Below are 16365 nucleotides of genomic sequence, written 5' to 3'. Positions count from 1 at the left end.
TTACATGTATACTCAGTGTTTGGTTGTATGTAAATGAAGGTAACTACCTGTGTAAGAATATTTTGGTGAAACTTCTTTGACATCCTCCACCTTTTCCTCTTTCCCATATCCCCTGCACCTCTTCTGGTACATTTAGATGTTAACCTCCAATTTGAAGTGCAGGACTAACATTTCTATTCTTGGTTCAGTTATTTCACCCCAAAGGAGATTATGCAGGAAAGCATTTGGAGCAAGATACTACTGTGGTTTGATTGCAGTTTCTATACCCTACTGTCAAATTTGTAAGCTTTTCCTCTAGGGATAAGGAGAGATGAATAGGGGGAAGGGGAGAGATGGCCACATCTGGAGCATGAGAAAATGCAGGGAAAGAGAAAGATGCTTAATAGTGACTTAAGAAGTTTTGCTACACTGATAAGCGATATAACTATCTCACCAAGAATTTTTCAGTAAAAATATTACATTATTCTTGCATGCTCTTGAAATTGGAATGCATTTTATTTTTTAAATATGATGATATGCAGAAATAAGCCTTAAGGCAAGAATTGAACAGCTCATGGAAGCCCCGTTATAGAAAGGTTATTAAAAGATCTCTTAGTGTTATTTCTGTATTTAAATAGTTATTTTAAATTTTGTTCCTATCATTGTTTCAAACAAGATTTGAGTAGATCTACTCATAAAATCAGCGTTACATTAAAATATAATTGATAGTACTTAGGAGACCATGAGAAATGTACCCAGACATTTAGCTTTGCGTGAAGTATAGTCCACAAATATGTTTTAATGATCCTTTAATGTTTTACTTGGTTGGTTGCTTTCATGGAGTACAACTTTTAATTTTAAAAGGTAGAAAATATGCTAATTTCCTATAATTTATTTTTAATAGGTGTATTGCTTTGCAGACTGTATAATTTTGGCATACTTCTGTCACTTAGTGATAGGATACCTAAATTATATTTCTGTTTTGTTGGAAGGTATTTAATCCCCATTTATAATGATGCTATTTTAACTAAAAAATGAATGATTGATTGTAAATATTTCCGGATTACTATTACAAAAATCATTTTAAAAAACACACAAAAAAAATACTTTGCAGAGCAATGACTCCTTACATAACACTGGTGTCATTTATTCAAAATTGATGTCTTAAAATTTGAGATTACTTCAGGTCATTTCTATTAATGAGACAGTTTAAAAGGTCCACCTATGTTAAATCTGCTTGTTTCTATAGTGCTAACTTCTGTATCAACATCTGTATCATTTCCTTTGTCCTAGACCTCACCTCTTAAAGATTAAAATACTTTCAGAATTTAGATCTTAAACAACAAAAGAACCAATAATTAAAAAATAAAAATTGTCACAGAAGGTATGATACACAGTACAACTTAAGATGCGGTAATAAGTCTTGAAAGCATTTGTCTGCAATACCTTTTACTTAATATTAATTGCATCGAAGATAACATCTTTTATTTAATATTTTAAAAAATATTTTGTAAATGATATTAAATATGTCATTTGCATCACTTTATTTTGCCTAGTATTAAATACCTAACTTTTACATTTCAATGACCAACAACATTTGGGATTACTTAAGAGAAAATAATATTTTACTTAAAAGCATAATTAGTGATGCTGATGAAATGAATGAATTTTACTAATCAGTTCTGACACTAAAAGTCAGAATTCCCAATGAGCATTCATTTATACAAAAATGGTAAAATCACAATGAAATACTTGTTTTAAAATCAGTAAAGATTTTTATTGACTAACTAGAAGCCCAGTGCACAAATTTGTGCACAGGTGGGGTCTGGCCAGCCCAGCCCCAATCGGGGCAGATTGGGGCTGCCTGTAGGGAGGAGGAGATGGCAGAAGGTTGGCCAGCCAGCCCAGCCAGATCTGGCTGGGCCGGCTGGGGTGAGGGGCCGCAGGTGATTGGCCGGCAGGCTCTGCCCCTGATTGGGGAGGGGGTCCATCAGGCATCAGCACTGGGGGAGGGGAAATGGGAGGTTGGCCAGCCAGCCCCACCCCAGTTTGGGGTGGGGGGGCAGATCTAGGGCAGAGCTGGCTGGGGGGAGGAGCCGAGGGCTGATCAGGTTGGTGGGGGCTTATCGGGAGTGGGGCTGGCCATGGGGAGGGGCTTTGGGTGGTGGGCTGGCCGGCCCTGTGCCCAAATGGGGTGGGGAGCCCATCAGGGACCAGCAGATGGGGGGAGGGGCCGTGGGTAGTTGGCCGGCCGTCACTGCCCCTGATTGGTGGTGGGGGGGGGGGGCGGTGATCAGGAGCAGGGCTGGCTTGGGGGGAGGGGCCCTGGGAGGTTAGCTGGCCAGCCCCATTCCCAATCAGGCTGGCTCGCTGGCCGCAGTGGGCGTCATAGCGACCAGTCGTTCCAGTTCCTGGCTTTTTATATATATACTAGAGGCCCGGTGCACGAAATTCATGAACGGGGGTGTGTGTCCCTCAGCCCAGCCTGCATCCTCTCCAATCTGGGACCACTCGAGGGATGTCCGACTGCCCCGGGATCGGGCCTAAACAGGTAGTCGGACATCCCTATCACAATCCAGGACTGCTGGCTCCCAACTGCTTGCCTGCCTGCCTTCCTGATTGCCCCTAACCTCTTCTGCCTGCCAGCCTGATCACCCCCTAACCACTCCCCTGCCAGCCTGACTGATGCCTAAGTGCTCCCCTGCCAGCCTGTTTTCCCTTAACTGCCCTCCCCTGCAGGCCTGGTTCCCCCTCCAACTGCCCTCCCCTGCAGGCCTGGTCACCCCTAACTGCCTTTCCTTGCAGGCCTGGTTGCCCCCAACTTCCCCCCTCTGCCGGCTTGGTCACCCCTAACTGCCCTCCCCTGCAGGCTTGATTGCCCCCAACTGCCCTCCCCTGCTGGCCATCTTGTGGTGGCCATCTTGTGTCCACCTGGGGGCAGGATCTTTGACCACATGGGGGCAGCTATCTTGTGTGTTGGAGTGATGGTCAATCTGCATATTACTCTTTTATTAGATAGGATAGAGGCCTGGTGCATGGGTGGGGGCCAGCTGGTTTGCCCTGAAGGGTGTCCCGGATCAGGGTGGGGGTTCCCTTGGGGCATGGGGCGGCCTGGGCGAGGGGCCTGTGGTGGTTTGCAGGCCTGCCACACTACCTGGCAACCCAAGAGGAGGCCCTGGTATCTGGGGTTTATTTATCTTCTACAATTGAAACTTTGTAGCCTGGAGTGGAGCCAAGCCTTCTGCTTGCTCCGTGGTGGCAGCCATTTCTATTGGGTTTTATGTATCTTCTATAATTGAAACTTTGTAGCCTTAAGCGAGGCCTGGGCCAGCCAGGGTGTGTGGAAAGCTTGGCTTCCTCCATCGCCCGGGGCAACCCTAGCCTTCTGCTCTTTCCAGCTCTGTGGCTGCTGCCATTTCTTTTTGGGTTTATGTATCTTCTATTATTGAAACTTTGTAGCCTTGAGTGGAGGCCTAGGCTGGCAAGGGCAGGCGGAAAGCTTGGCTTCCTCCATTGCTGGGGAAACCCAAGCCTCCCTCCTGCTCTCTGTGGCTGTAGCCATCTTGGTTGGGTTTATTTGCATATTCGCTCCTGATTGGCTTGTGGGCGTGGCTTGTGGGTGTAGCAGAGTGATTGTTAATTTGCATATTACTCTTTTATTAGATAGGATATATATATATATACTTATAAAGATGCAGAGTCAGTACTATGGCCGAATCACACATCACCAGCATTTCCAGCAGGATTTGCAGGCGCTGGAGGTGAACAGCATCTTGGGAAAAGGCCTGTCACTGGTATTCCCCTAATCTTAATATGCTTTCCCTTCTCAGATTTCTCTCCCAGCCAGTACATCTGTCATATTCCTTCTCAGTAGTAAATCACCTCTATTCCATAATATTTGTGAGATTTGCAAATGATAACCCCTGACAGAGTCATTTTCTATTTGCCCATTACAGTACACAATTCCCTGCTAAAATGTGGATGACTAGCCTGCAGAAATCTTACATAGGGACATTACGGTCCAGAACAGCACATTGTCCCCACTCACCACGCATTACAGCCAATTGGGATTCCATTATTAGAGCTGATGATTTTTAAAATCAGTGATTACTAAAAACACCATTTAGGTATTTGTGTGTTGGATATATCTGACCAGAGTTCAAAGTAAATGCTCTACTATAGAAATCAACCATCTTAAATATAATATGTACACATATTAGCATTATTGCCTATAAATTCAGTTATATTCACATTTTTAAGCAAATGTATGAAATCAGAGTACTCAATATAGCTTCATATCCAATAAAAATCAGAGGTGGATGGCTAATATTCAGAATTTCCAAATAAAATATATTATTAACATTACAGAAAATTACACCTTATTCTTTTCAAGGTGACACTGAAGACCTAAAAGCTCTTGTGAATACTGATGATTTTATGGATGAAAGAAAAAAAGAAGTAGAAGATAGCATATGTTAAAGTCTGCTTTTAACAATAAATCCCTATTCTCAGTTAATATTAACAAGTTGGTTTGAAATGCATTTCTCCCATAAAGGAGACTACTGAGTGGTGCAAAGTTAGTTGGTTAAGGTTTTTTGTGTTCCAGAGTCTGAATACATATCTATATATAATACATGTGTATGTAATATTTAGAAAAAAGTTTAAAATGTGTAGCAGAATATTATGGTCATTTATAGATGCAGAGCTAGAACTGTTCTACATTTGGTGGTAATATTGAAGTGCTTACTGTTGAACTCCATCTATGTCCTCTGCTAGCATTTCGGTGATTTGGGCAACTGAGAGAAAATCTGGAGACAGAAACTTGTCATGCTCCTGAAATTCAGCATCTCTCTACAAAAAGAAAAGAAAAGAAAAGAAAAAAGTGGAATGAGTTATCTCAATCATATCTTTTACATATTAATCCCAAGGATATCAAAATTGATTCTTACTGTGAGACCAGGAAAAGTTTTTTTAGAACAACACTCTCCTAGATCAGTGGTCGGCAAACTGCGGCTCGCGAGCCACATGCGGCTCTTTGGCCCCTTGAGAGTGGCTCTTCCACAAAATACCACGTGCGGGCGCGCACGTACAGTGCAATTGAAACTTCGTGGCCTATGCGCAGAAGTCGGTTTTCGGCTCTCAAAAGAAATTTCAATCGTTGTACTGTTGATATTTGGCTCTGTTGACTAAAGAGTTTGCAGACCACTATCCTAGATAATCCTCTTCTGTTTTTAAGTGGAAATTGAATGGCTAGTCAATCTATCTTTTGTGCATACTTAAAACTGGGTAATGGTTTTCAATAACAAATATTTTTTAATATCTACGTATGGAGAGCGGCTACAGCGTTTGGACAGGTTCAAGTCTCAGACTGACTTGTGGCAAAGCCACATACAAGTCCCAGCTTGGAGGGCAAAGCCCTCCCAGCACAATTATAGCCAAAAGGCTATGGTTGTAAGCTTTGGCCTTATAGTCCAACCCTGCAGTCCTAGGTAGCTAAGGGATGTGGGCTGCAGGGGGTGCGTCAAGTGCTGCATAAACAAAGCTTGATAGAGTTCAGAAAATGGCAACAACAGGAAAGAAGCAGATTTGAAATTCGCAAGAATATTGTAAACATCTTGCCCTTGTTTTGCTTTGTGTGATCTGACTATAAAATAAAGCTTCAGATTACAGGCTGTGTCACTATTTCCTCATCCAGGCACAGAGATCCACCTGGTCCCAACTGTATTCTCTTGTCAATTTTCTTTAATCCTTCACCACCCCTCCTCGGGTTCACCCCTGGCCATGCTGGACGCAGTTCATCTACATATTCCTCATTGAACTTGGGGCTCAAGGGGAGGCAATGGCAAGTAAGAAAGACTTGCTATCCTCAAGAATCTTAACATCTAGTGGGAGACACAAACTAAGGGTGACTATAAAACAAGAAAATAAAATGGTGAGCCATAAAAATGTGGTATTCAGTCCAAAAGAAGGAACAAGAATAGGAATAGGACAAGGGAAGTCTACAGACAAAAGGTCCAGGAATGGACTTTGTGAGATTAGGCATGCCCCAGGTGAATGAGCGGCAATACCCATGTGATAAAGACACTGATGTTTATTTATTCTGTAAATATCAAGTAATTCATAATGGTACCTAGGTTACAAGTGGGGGACTAGTTGGACTAAGTGGGAAGTTGCCAATGGGAACCTATTGTGGGAGATCTTAAATTTAATAATTCAGTAAATATTTATTGAATGATTACAAGATACAAAATACTGCACAAAGAAGCATAAATATTTTAAACCCCAGCTGGTTAAAGAATGAGAGGCTAAAGAGTTTGTTCTTGCTGCTAAGAGTCAGTAAGGCATCCATGAAGTTTTGAGCAGTGAATGGCACAATAAAACTGTACTTGAAGGAAGGGTAATCTTTAGCAGGGGCAGAGAAAGGGCACAGAGGAGGAGCTAAATGAAAGGGTTGTTAAAACAGTTCAGGAATGAGACCTTAGGCTGTACTAGGCTCCATGCAATGCACTTTAAAAGAAAGAGGTGAATGCAACATACACTAGTATAGGGGGGACTAAAAGAGTGAAGAAGGAATGGAGATTCTGAGTTTCTGAAACAGGCGACTAGAAGAACAAGGGCCTCCAATAGCATATATGCCCCTCTGTGTGACCTAGACAAAGGCATCCTCACAAGGGGCAGCAAGTGCTAAGAGTCTTAACCCTAGGCCCAAGTGCAGCACTTGTGAAGACGGTATAGTTTCAGCTCCTGCTCAACCCTCAGCCAAGTTCTTTTGTTTAGAGTACAGTCTGCAAAATCCATACATGGTCATTATACAGAATAGAAATAGGAGTTTTGGAAGATGATGCTAGTTTTAAAAAGGCAAGATAATGAGTTTGGTTTCAGTGGTTGAGTTTAAGATGCAATATGCCTATCAAGGGAGAAATGTGTAGAGGTTAATTAGAAATGCTGGAGTGAGAAAGGTCAAGTTTGAAGATCCTCGTTTAGGAGTCCCTCAAATGTGAGAATAAATGGAACTGCCCAAAGGAGAGCAGGAGGAGAAGAGCTGTGAATGGGGTGAAAGAGGAGACAGACACAGTAACAGCAACAGCTCCATAAAAATCAAGGACTGTGAGGTTTAGGGAAGAGAGGGGGCAAGTGTTTTCCATTCAACAAATAGTGATATATCCTTCCATATGAATTAGCTCCAATAAATAAGAAAAGCAAAGAAATGCTTTGCTATAGTAAAGAAGATCATATCACAATTTTTCCTTATTCTTTTCCCAGAATAGAAAGATTCCAAAGCTAGCACTTACAAGGAATGGTAATCAGCTTAATGATTGTATTTAAATTAGGTTGTTAAATTTTTGTTTTTAAATATCTAACTTAGAATTAAAATATGCTACTTCATTAGCTATCTTTTTTGCAATCTAGGATTAGCAAATTAACCTAAACTAGATCATTCTATTAGATTATAATCTCAATTAAGCCAAAATACCTTAGTACCTAATATATAATAGCTTGCACCTAGTAGGCACTTAGATACTTGGAAATTGAATTAAACGCACTCAGTTTTTAGATAGGATAGTATTTTAGTCCACAATATATGGCTGTATATTGGTTTAAATGTTTGTTCGTTACATATTTTTTATTAGTAGCAGTATTCTTGTACTGTCAAGCCCATTAGATTATGAATTCCTCAGGGACAGTCATTCAATCTTTTACTTCTTTTGAGAATTCTGAAGATCCCACTTATGTCAACATAGGTTGTTAATAGGCTGCCTGAATTCATCTCCATCATTTGATGCCTCTGTTGGATGATGCAGCTTAATGAAAAGCAGGACTTAGATTTGGAAATCTCATGAGGTTTGACAACTGATTAATTTTGTGACTTACAGCAAGTCATTTCAAACTAAATTTGAATTCATGTTAAAAATCATTTTGATATGTTTTAATATATACAAGACTGCTATCATTATTAATAATGAATAAATATATACATGAAAGGTTCATTATACAGATATTTAGATCAATTTTATTAGATTTAAAATTTTCTGGATAGGAAAAAAATATGTCACACAAGAACTATATGAAAAAGAATACAATATTCAACCTTTTGTATAATAATAGTTCTAGCTAAAATGCCTAAGATTAGTGCCTCATTTTTACTAAAACTTGATAGCTTAAGATAATCATCTTGTAGGAGGGTTTGCCTCTGGTTTCTTATTTTCTTTGTTTAAATTGAATTCCTGGACCTATTTTAAAGTAGAGCTCTTTTTTGTTTGTTTATACACTGCCTTGCATTAGAAAGGATACAAGGTGGTTAAAAATCTTTAATCTTTTAACACATACATTCTAATTTGTACAAATCAAACGTATAATGGAAAATTCATAAATAGGCTAATAAAAATGTGGATATGTAATTGAGGCTTTCTCTGTAAAATTACATCTCTGACTAGGAAAATCTGTAAGCTGAACTGCACTGTAACTCATTTTATTCCACCACCTGGTGGATTTTAGCAGTTATTCCAGAAGCAATAAAATTGAAAACCTGATATTATTTGCCAGATAATGTTTTCTCTGAATTTTTTTCTCTTATGTCACCTAAACCTTGTATACATGTCTTTCTTCTAGAATTTAAGGTTTCTGGGGGTATATTTGTATCCATCACTGGTAGTGTCTTAAAAGATTCTTAAGGAATGTTCATTAAAAGAAAAATACATTTCACCAAAGATGACTACGGAGGAGTTTCACAGTCATACAATGGTCTACAATTTCCACATTTTAAAAGACTTTCTTCAAGCCTGAAAATAAATGAACTAAGGAGCAGCATGTGTTGAACCATGTTGGAGCCTGAGGCAAAAGTGGGGCGAAATCAGTAATACTAATGCTGTCTTTATTTAAAAACTTTGACCATTAGGGATTTTTTTGCATTAACTTTGATTTTTTAAAATAAGGCATTAAAATATAATTTATCTTGACTACTGAATTTTTTTGTCATCCCTTAAATTTTGTGCCCAAGGAAAGTGTATCACTCACCTCATTATAGTCCTGACCATGCTAAAGAGCCAATTTAAGAAAAAGGAAAAAATAATCGAAAAAAAATGATATGTTAAAGCAATAGCTAGTTTTTTAAAATAATAAAACAGGCAAATCTCTGGTAAATGTGATTAGAAATAAAGAAAAAATATTCCATATAAGTGGAAATACATTTTAAAATTACAAGGAAATGGGTGATTTTGTAGGATTACATAAGTTATCTAACTTGACCAGGGGTAAGGGAGAATTGACCAAACATGAACTAAACTGGAAGTCTACTTCTTAAAAAGTCACCATGCCCAATAGTTTTACACCTGAAGTGCTATGTAATAAACAAGAACACAAATTCTGTTAAGGTTAATAGACTGTAGATAACTCATTTTAAAGAAGCCATCATAATCTACACACACAAACCTGAACTAGCACAAAAAGAAAATTACAAACTGAAATCATTAATAAATTCAGATACAAAAATTCTAGTTAAAACACTATCTTAGAAAATTGAATCCAGAAATGTTCTAAAAGAACAATAAGCTATCATTGTGACCAAATTAGGATAAGTTCAGAAATGCAAGGATGGATCATCATGAATAACTCTATCATAACTTTGTATGTTTATTGTTGTACTAGAGGCCCGGTGCACAAAATTCGTGCAGGGGGTGTGTGTCCTTCAGCCCAGCCTGCACCCTCTCTAGTTTGGGACCCCTCAAGGGATGTCCGACTGCCTGTTTAGGCCCAAGCCTACCGGGATCGGGCCTAAGCGGGCAGTCAGACATCCCTCTCACAATCCAGGACTGCTAGCTCCCAAATGCTCGCCTGCCTGCCTTCCTGATTGCCCCTAACCACTTCTGCCTGCCAGCCTGATCACCCCCTAACCACTCTCCTGCCAGCCTGATTGATGTCTAACTGCTCCCCTGCCAGCCTGTTTTCCCCTAACTGCCCTCCCCTGCAGGCCTAGTCACCCCTAACTGCCCTCTCTTGTAGGCCTGGTCACCCCTAACTGCCTTCCCCTGCAGGCCTGGGTCCCCCCTAACTGCCCTCCCCTGCAGGCTTGATCACCCCCAACTGCCCTCCCTTGCAGGCCTGGTCCCTCCCAATTGCCCTTCCCTGCTGGCCATCTTGTGGCGGCCATCTTGTGTCCACTTGGGGGCAGCCATCTTTGACCACATGGGGGCAGCAATCTTGTGTGTTGGAGTGATGGTCAATCTGCATATTACTCTTTTATTAGATAGGATAGAGGCCTGGTGCATGGGTGGGGGCCAGCTGGTTTGCCCTGAAGGGTGTCCCGGATCAGGGTGGGGGTTCCCTTGGGGCATGGGGCAGCCTGGGCAAGGGGCCTGTGGTGGTTTGCAGGCCAGCCACGCCCCCCAGCGACCAAAGTGGAGGACCTGGTATCTGGGATTTATTTATCTTTTATAATTGAAACTTTGTAGCCTTGAGTGGAGGCCTAGGCCAGCCAGGGTGTGCAGAAAGCTTGGCTTCCTCCATCGCCAGGGGCAACTCAAGCCTCCTGCTCTCTCCAGCTCCATGGCTGCCACCATTTTTGTTGGGATTTATTTATCTTCTATAATTGAAACTTTGTAGCCTTGATTGGAGGCCTAGGCTGGCCAGGGTATGCGGGAAGCTTGGCTTACTCCATTACCAGGGAAACCCAAGCGTCCTGCTCGCTCCATGGCCGCAACTTTCTTGATTGGGTTAATTTGCATACTCGCTCCTGATTGGCTGGTGGGCGTGGCTTGTGGTTATAGCAGAGGTATGGTCAATTTGCATATTACTCTTTTATTAGATAGGATATAGGAACTAAATCTTTAGATCCACTGAATCACATTTATAATGTGGGAAGAATTTAATTTTTTTAAATTTGAAGGTTTCCAATAAGTCTTCTTTTTATCAACTCTTATTAAACTTTTGATAGTTTATAATTTCTTTAGGTCCTATGCCTTTCTTATTATATTCAAAACCAAGATCTTACCATTTCCATTTCTAATTAATTTCAAATATAGAAAACAGCAATTGGCCTTGTATATTTATGTTATATGTAACCACCTTATTAAATTTCGTATTAGCTCAAAGCATGTTAATACAATGTCAGGTTTCTTAGGTATTCAATCATGTAATCTTCAAATAAAGTTTTTATATTTCCTCATTTCTAATACTTAAGTCACATATTTAGTTTTCTTATTTTATCAATTAGAAGTTCTATAGTATGTTGGATTACAATAATGTTACTAGCCAGAATCCCTTTTTAGTTCCTGGCTTTTATACAAATGGCTTTAAGTATTTCACTATTCAATATGATGATGTTTGGCAAATAATTTCTTCTTGTTTAGCTATTCTTTTTCTACTCATATTTTACTAGGAGTTTTGTCACCGAATTCCTGCAATACCTGCTATATATATATATATATATATATATATATATATATATATATATGAATTCTCTATTCTATGACTACTTTGTCTATTCTTGTGTCCATTCAGATATATTGATCCTATATAATAAAAGCCTAATATGCTAATTGTCTGGTTATCCATTCAACCAATCAAAGCGTAATATGCTAATGATATGCTAAGGTCGCTCAACCACTCACTATGACGTGCACTGACCACCAGGGGCAGAAACTCTGACCAGCAAGGTTAGCTTGCTGCTGGGGTCCTGCTGATCCGGACTGAGCAAGACAGGCCGGACATGCCTGGGGCCCTCTCATGGTCCCTCCCCTGCTGCCAACCTCCCACGTCCCTCCCTGTCCCCGATCGTGCTCTCTCACAACCCAGGACCCCTCAGGGGATGTTGGAGAGCCAGTTTTGGCCCAATCCTGCCAGGCCAAGGGACCCCACTGGTGCACAAATTCATGCACCGGGCCTCTAGTAATGTTATAATGTGATAGCGCCAGTCAGTCCATTCTCTAGGAACAGAAAGGATAATTAATTTAGTTAAGGAAGCTAATTTAATTGATAGTTCACGTCTAGAAAAAAACAAAATTAGATCCTCATTTCAAATAAATAAAATATATCTATCAAACATAAATTTTAGCTGTGTTAAAAACCTAGCTTTAGTATATTAACACTTTAAATATTAGAAAAAGATTGAAGATTATTTGTGCAACCTGAAAGGGAGGCTGGAGGGGAGAGAAAAAGCAGGACTTTTAAAATAAGACAGGAAACCCAAAGAAATGCCCAAATGTTTGTCAATATTTCCATACCCACAGCCACTATTCCCAGAGGTTCTCAGTGTCTGATAAATAATACTGTATAATGACATTTTGAGGTACATTAGTAGCATTTTCTCAATGATATTTTAAGGAATATTTTGGAGACCTCCCCTTGGTCCTGAATAGGTTGACCTACTCTCTGTGCTGTGAATGGCTTCAATAAATAACTCTTGAGTAATATTGAAATAGCAGAAACCTCATCATTTTTCTGTTCATGTTAAGGCCAAAGTGTTTTCTCTCTAACCTGTCAATAGAGTGGGGGCTGGTTTCCAAGTTCTGTAGAAACCACCTAATGTAGAGAGGATCGTCAGTGGCCTCCTCTAGGACATGGTGAGGATCTCTAAGACAAATGACATTCATCTTTCCACTCAAGATTATGTAAGTGTCCTTCTGTGCTGATAAAGCCCAGAAAGCAGTGAGTAAGTGTCATCCATCAGGGGATATGGTGACGCTAAGGGACATTATTCAGAAGAAGCAATTGGGTGGGAAATAAACATTTACATTCTCTTTTAGGTCTCTAATGTGAGTTGAAGTATAGTCCTTTTAAGCATACTACTTAAATAATTATATTTCCTAAAAAGTCTTTTCAAAAATATTAAGAAAGTCAGTTTATGAGTAAACTAATAATAAAAGACTGATTACTGAATTCCTAGTTTTCATTTTTAAATTCAATTACAAATTCACTTATAAACTCCTTTCTCTTATACATACATATGTCTACAGCAAATATTTATTTTCAGATGTTTTATATTTTTCTGTTCTTGTGCATTGATACAGATATCTGCTAAAAGTTTGGTCTTACCTTTTGCAGGGAGTCATTTACTCCAATGTTATTAAAGAACCTGGAATGTTAAATTCAGAGAGTTGACGAGTTTATGCAATGTCATAGGAAAAATATTTTCCTGGACCTGCATTTCATGTCTGCTTGTTCACAGTATCTCATAGAGTAGATTTTAGTCTATGATAACTACTATCTCTCCTGGCATACGTCAGTCCACCTATGATTTTAACTAGTTATATTTTATTGAGTGCTTACTGTGTGATTGTAGTAATTGGTTGTTTTTATTCTAGGTATTGGCAACAAACAACAAATGGGAAACCTGAGACACCTCGAAACTTATGTTGTAGTTCCAATAGACTTAGTAAGAAAAGAAATATTTCACTACTGCTTGGCTGAAATGACTACATGGTCTACGTCAATTTGGATACCGAATATATTAGAAGTGACACCATAAGGGACCAAGTCTCAAGGGATCAACTCTGGAAAGAATCTGATCTGAGAAGAATCTTTCAGTATCTAACTGAAAATCTGTGGCCTTGGGAAGACTCCAAGAGAGAGAGGTTTTGCTGTCTTTTCCATCTAACCCCTGAACCCTCCAGTCAGCACAAATAAGTGGCTGGCAGAACTTGTCATTCTAATGAATGACACAGCTCTATGGATCAACTCTCTCCTCTGTGGACTACAGGAACTCTGCTTTCATTACACAGTGCTAACATGGTAGACACTCATCTAAGGCCTCTAACTAGCTCATTCATCTGCCTCATCATCCATTATCAAAACTGATTTTTTCCCCCTAAACCATGGCATTTATTTGCATCTTTAAATACTATGTTGGGGTATTTCTTTCTTTGTCTTAAGTACAGATACATTAAGACCTCAAATTATCAGTCTTCTTAGAAAGGACATTATCTACATGGATAAGTATATGTAAATGTACACTGAAAATTATGCATTGTCATAAGTATGTTTTTGTTATATATTTAACAGAAATTTATTGGGAAATTTCCTATGCCACTTTTGAAATTGTATTACATTAGAGATCACAAGGGAGTAACTGGCAGTTTATCACATTAAGATGTGTTTTTAAAGAATGCTAATTTCAAAAGGCTCACAGGAGAGACAGCATGCCTTAGCAGTCTGCAGATAGTAATGGGAAGAATCTGGATTGGGAACAACTTTGTATATATCTGAGCAAGGAACTGAATTATTGGCTCTGTGTTCTTTATTTATAATATTGCAGCTCGTACTTCTGCACAGAGAACGTTATTTAGGCTAATGAGGGAGTTAAGCATACAGTGTTAATTATAACATTACTAGAGGCCCGTTGCACGATATTCGTGCAAGAATAGGCCTTCTTTCCCCTGGCTTCACTCCCAGCCAACCGGGAGCCGGCAAGTCCCTGCTCCCTGGGCCTGCCCAGGAGCCGGCATGTCCCCGCTCCCTGCCCTCCCGGGAGCTGGCAAGTCCCAGCTCCCCCACCCGCCAGGGAGCTGGCATGTCCCCACTCCCGGCCCACCACGAGCCGGCAAGTCTGGGGGAACCAGCAAGTCCTCGCTTCTGCTCCAGTAGTTCCTTCCGCCACCCCACCTCCCCTCATAGCAGGCATCATGCCCCTCCCAGCCACTCCGCACCTGCATATGCAAATTAACCTCCATCTTTGTTGGGTTAATTTGCATACTCGCTCTGATTGGCTGTGGGCGTGGGAGTGATGGTTAATTTGCATGTTTCTTTTATTAGGTAAGATTTACCTTTGGGGGCCTTAAGAAACTGAAAAACGCTTCATAGGAATAACATGGCAGGTTCAGTGTGTGAAGACATTTTCTTAGTAATATCTGGCATAGCAGATATGTTCTTAATAAATATCTCAGGATACCAAGCTTATGAGAAATTAAAGTTACCTAAAGCCCACTTATGATGTTGGCAGGGCCTAAAGATAAGTCTTTATTGTACACAGGAAACCACTGGGGCCCAAGGAGGTGAACGAACTTTCCAGAAGACAAGTGGATGATGAGCAACTAAGCCACAGCCAGAAGGTTGATTTTCCAGAGATGCCTCCTTTGTCTTACCTCTTGTCATCTATTTATTTAGAGAAATGGTAAAATAATAAGGGAAAAACCAAGCCCCAGCCTTCAAACATTAATCAATCCAGTATTAATGAAGAGTTATTCCCTGACACCTTTTCAACAATCGGAACTGTGATCGTTAAAAAATATTAGTAGAAATTTCCAAAAGGGACTGATGGCCTACTTAAAATGCCAAAATCCCTTTATAAGAGCAGAGAATCCGGGGAGTAGCGCGTAGCTGAGATTCTTTGGGCCTAAATCCAAAGCATCCCGTGGAGGAATCACCACCGTTTACCCTCGAGGGCAGAAAGGGCAGCGTGCCAGGGCGGGTTGGACCGGGCAGGCGGGACTCCGGGAGCGCGGGGCGGTGCCTCCGGGACCCTCGCACCGCCCCCCTGGGCCCCGCGCAGCCCCACTCCTCTGCCCTTCCGGCCCTCCCCGCACCCAACCCGGGCCTGGGACTCTTGCCTGGGACTGGTCTGGGCCGAGGGTCCCACGGGTCTGTGGGGCGTGCGGTAGGGGGTCGCGGGTATCGGGAAGGGACGACGTACCTCCGACTCCGGCGAGGTTCCCGCCGGGATAAATGCCGCGGTCAATGCCGTGGGGGTCGTCCCCCCGACAGTTGACCCCAAAGAAGTCGCCATGATCTCGCCTCGGCAGAGCGGCCCCTCGTCGCCTAGGCAACCGGGGCGGGGCCGGGATCCCGGGCTGGGGGTTGAATCCCAGCATAAAGCGGCTTCCGGTTGGAGCCTGGGCCTCACGGGGGAGGGGTGGGTCCTGGCGGTGGGAGCTGAGGTCTCTGGCCGGTGGGGTGGGGGCAATGCTGGGAAGGCCCTTTGAATCTTTTGAGTAGAGACAGACTCCTTCCTTTCAGTGAGAGTGAAAGCAGGGGCAGCAATTTAAATGAGCTAATATGTGGAAGTTGCTTATGCCAATGCATTAAGTTCTCAATAAATATTTAAGTGAGATATATTATTGGAACTTTACCATTGATTGACATTTGGTATTAAGGAATTATTACAATTTTAAGATGCTATGATGTTATTGTCATGTTTAGAAAGAAAATAGTGTCCTTACCTTTCAGAGATACAGACTGAAAGATTTATTGATGTCATTGAAATGATATAATGTTTGGATTTACTCCAAAATAATAAGGGGAGGAGCATGGGAAATGGGTGGAGGTATAGAAAATGAATCAAGATTGAGTACATGGTGTGTGTGTTTGGGGGGGGGGCGAGGATGGTCACTATATTATTCTTTCTAGTGTATGTATGTTTGAAATTTTCCATAATAAAACATCTAAAAACAATATAGT

The 16365-nt window shown here is 41.0% G+C and overlaps 1 protein-coding gene across 1 annotated transcript in view; it reads right to left on the bottom strand.

Moving 5' to 3' along the window:
* Nucleotides 1–15727, bottom strand: part of CABCOCO1 (ciliary associated calcium binding coiled-coil 1) — a 121334-nt gene extending 105607 nt beyond the window's left edge. Inside the window, exons 1-2 of the mRNA XM_080640840.1 lie at nt 15602–15727; nt 4727–4830 (exon numbers count right to left, since the gene is read on the bottom strand). Coding sequence (XP_080496966.1) covers nt 4727–4830; nt 15602–15694 — 197 coding nt within the window. The 5' untranslated portion in view covers nt 15695–15727. The remainder of the gene's footprint in view (nt 1–4726; nt 4831–15601) is intronic.
* Between the last annotated feature and the right edge of the window lie 638 nt (nt 15728–16365).

This window comes from Plecotus auritus, assembly GCF_963455305.1.
Source record: "Plecotus auritus genome assembly, chromosome: 9".
Classification (NCBI taxonomy): domain Eukaryota; kingdom Metazoa; phylum Chordata; class Mammalia; order Chiroptera; family Vespertilionidae; genus Plecotus; species Plecotus auritus.
This window is presented reverse-complemented; position numbering and strand designations above follow the sequence as displayed.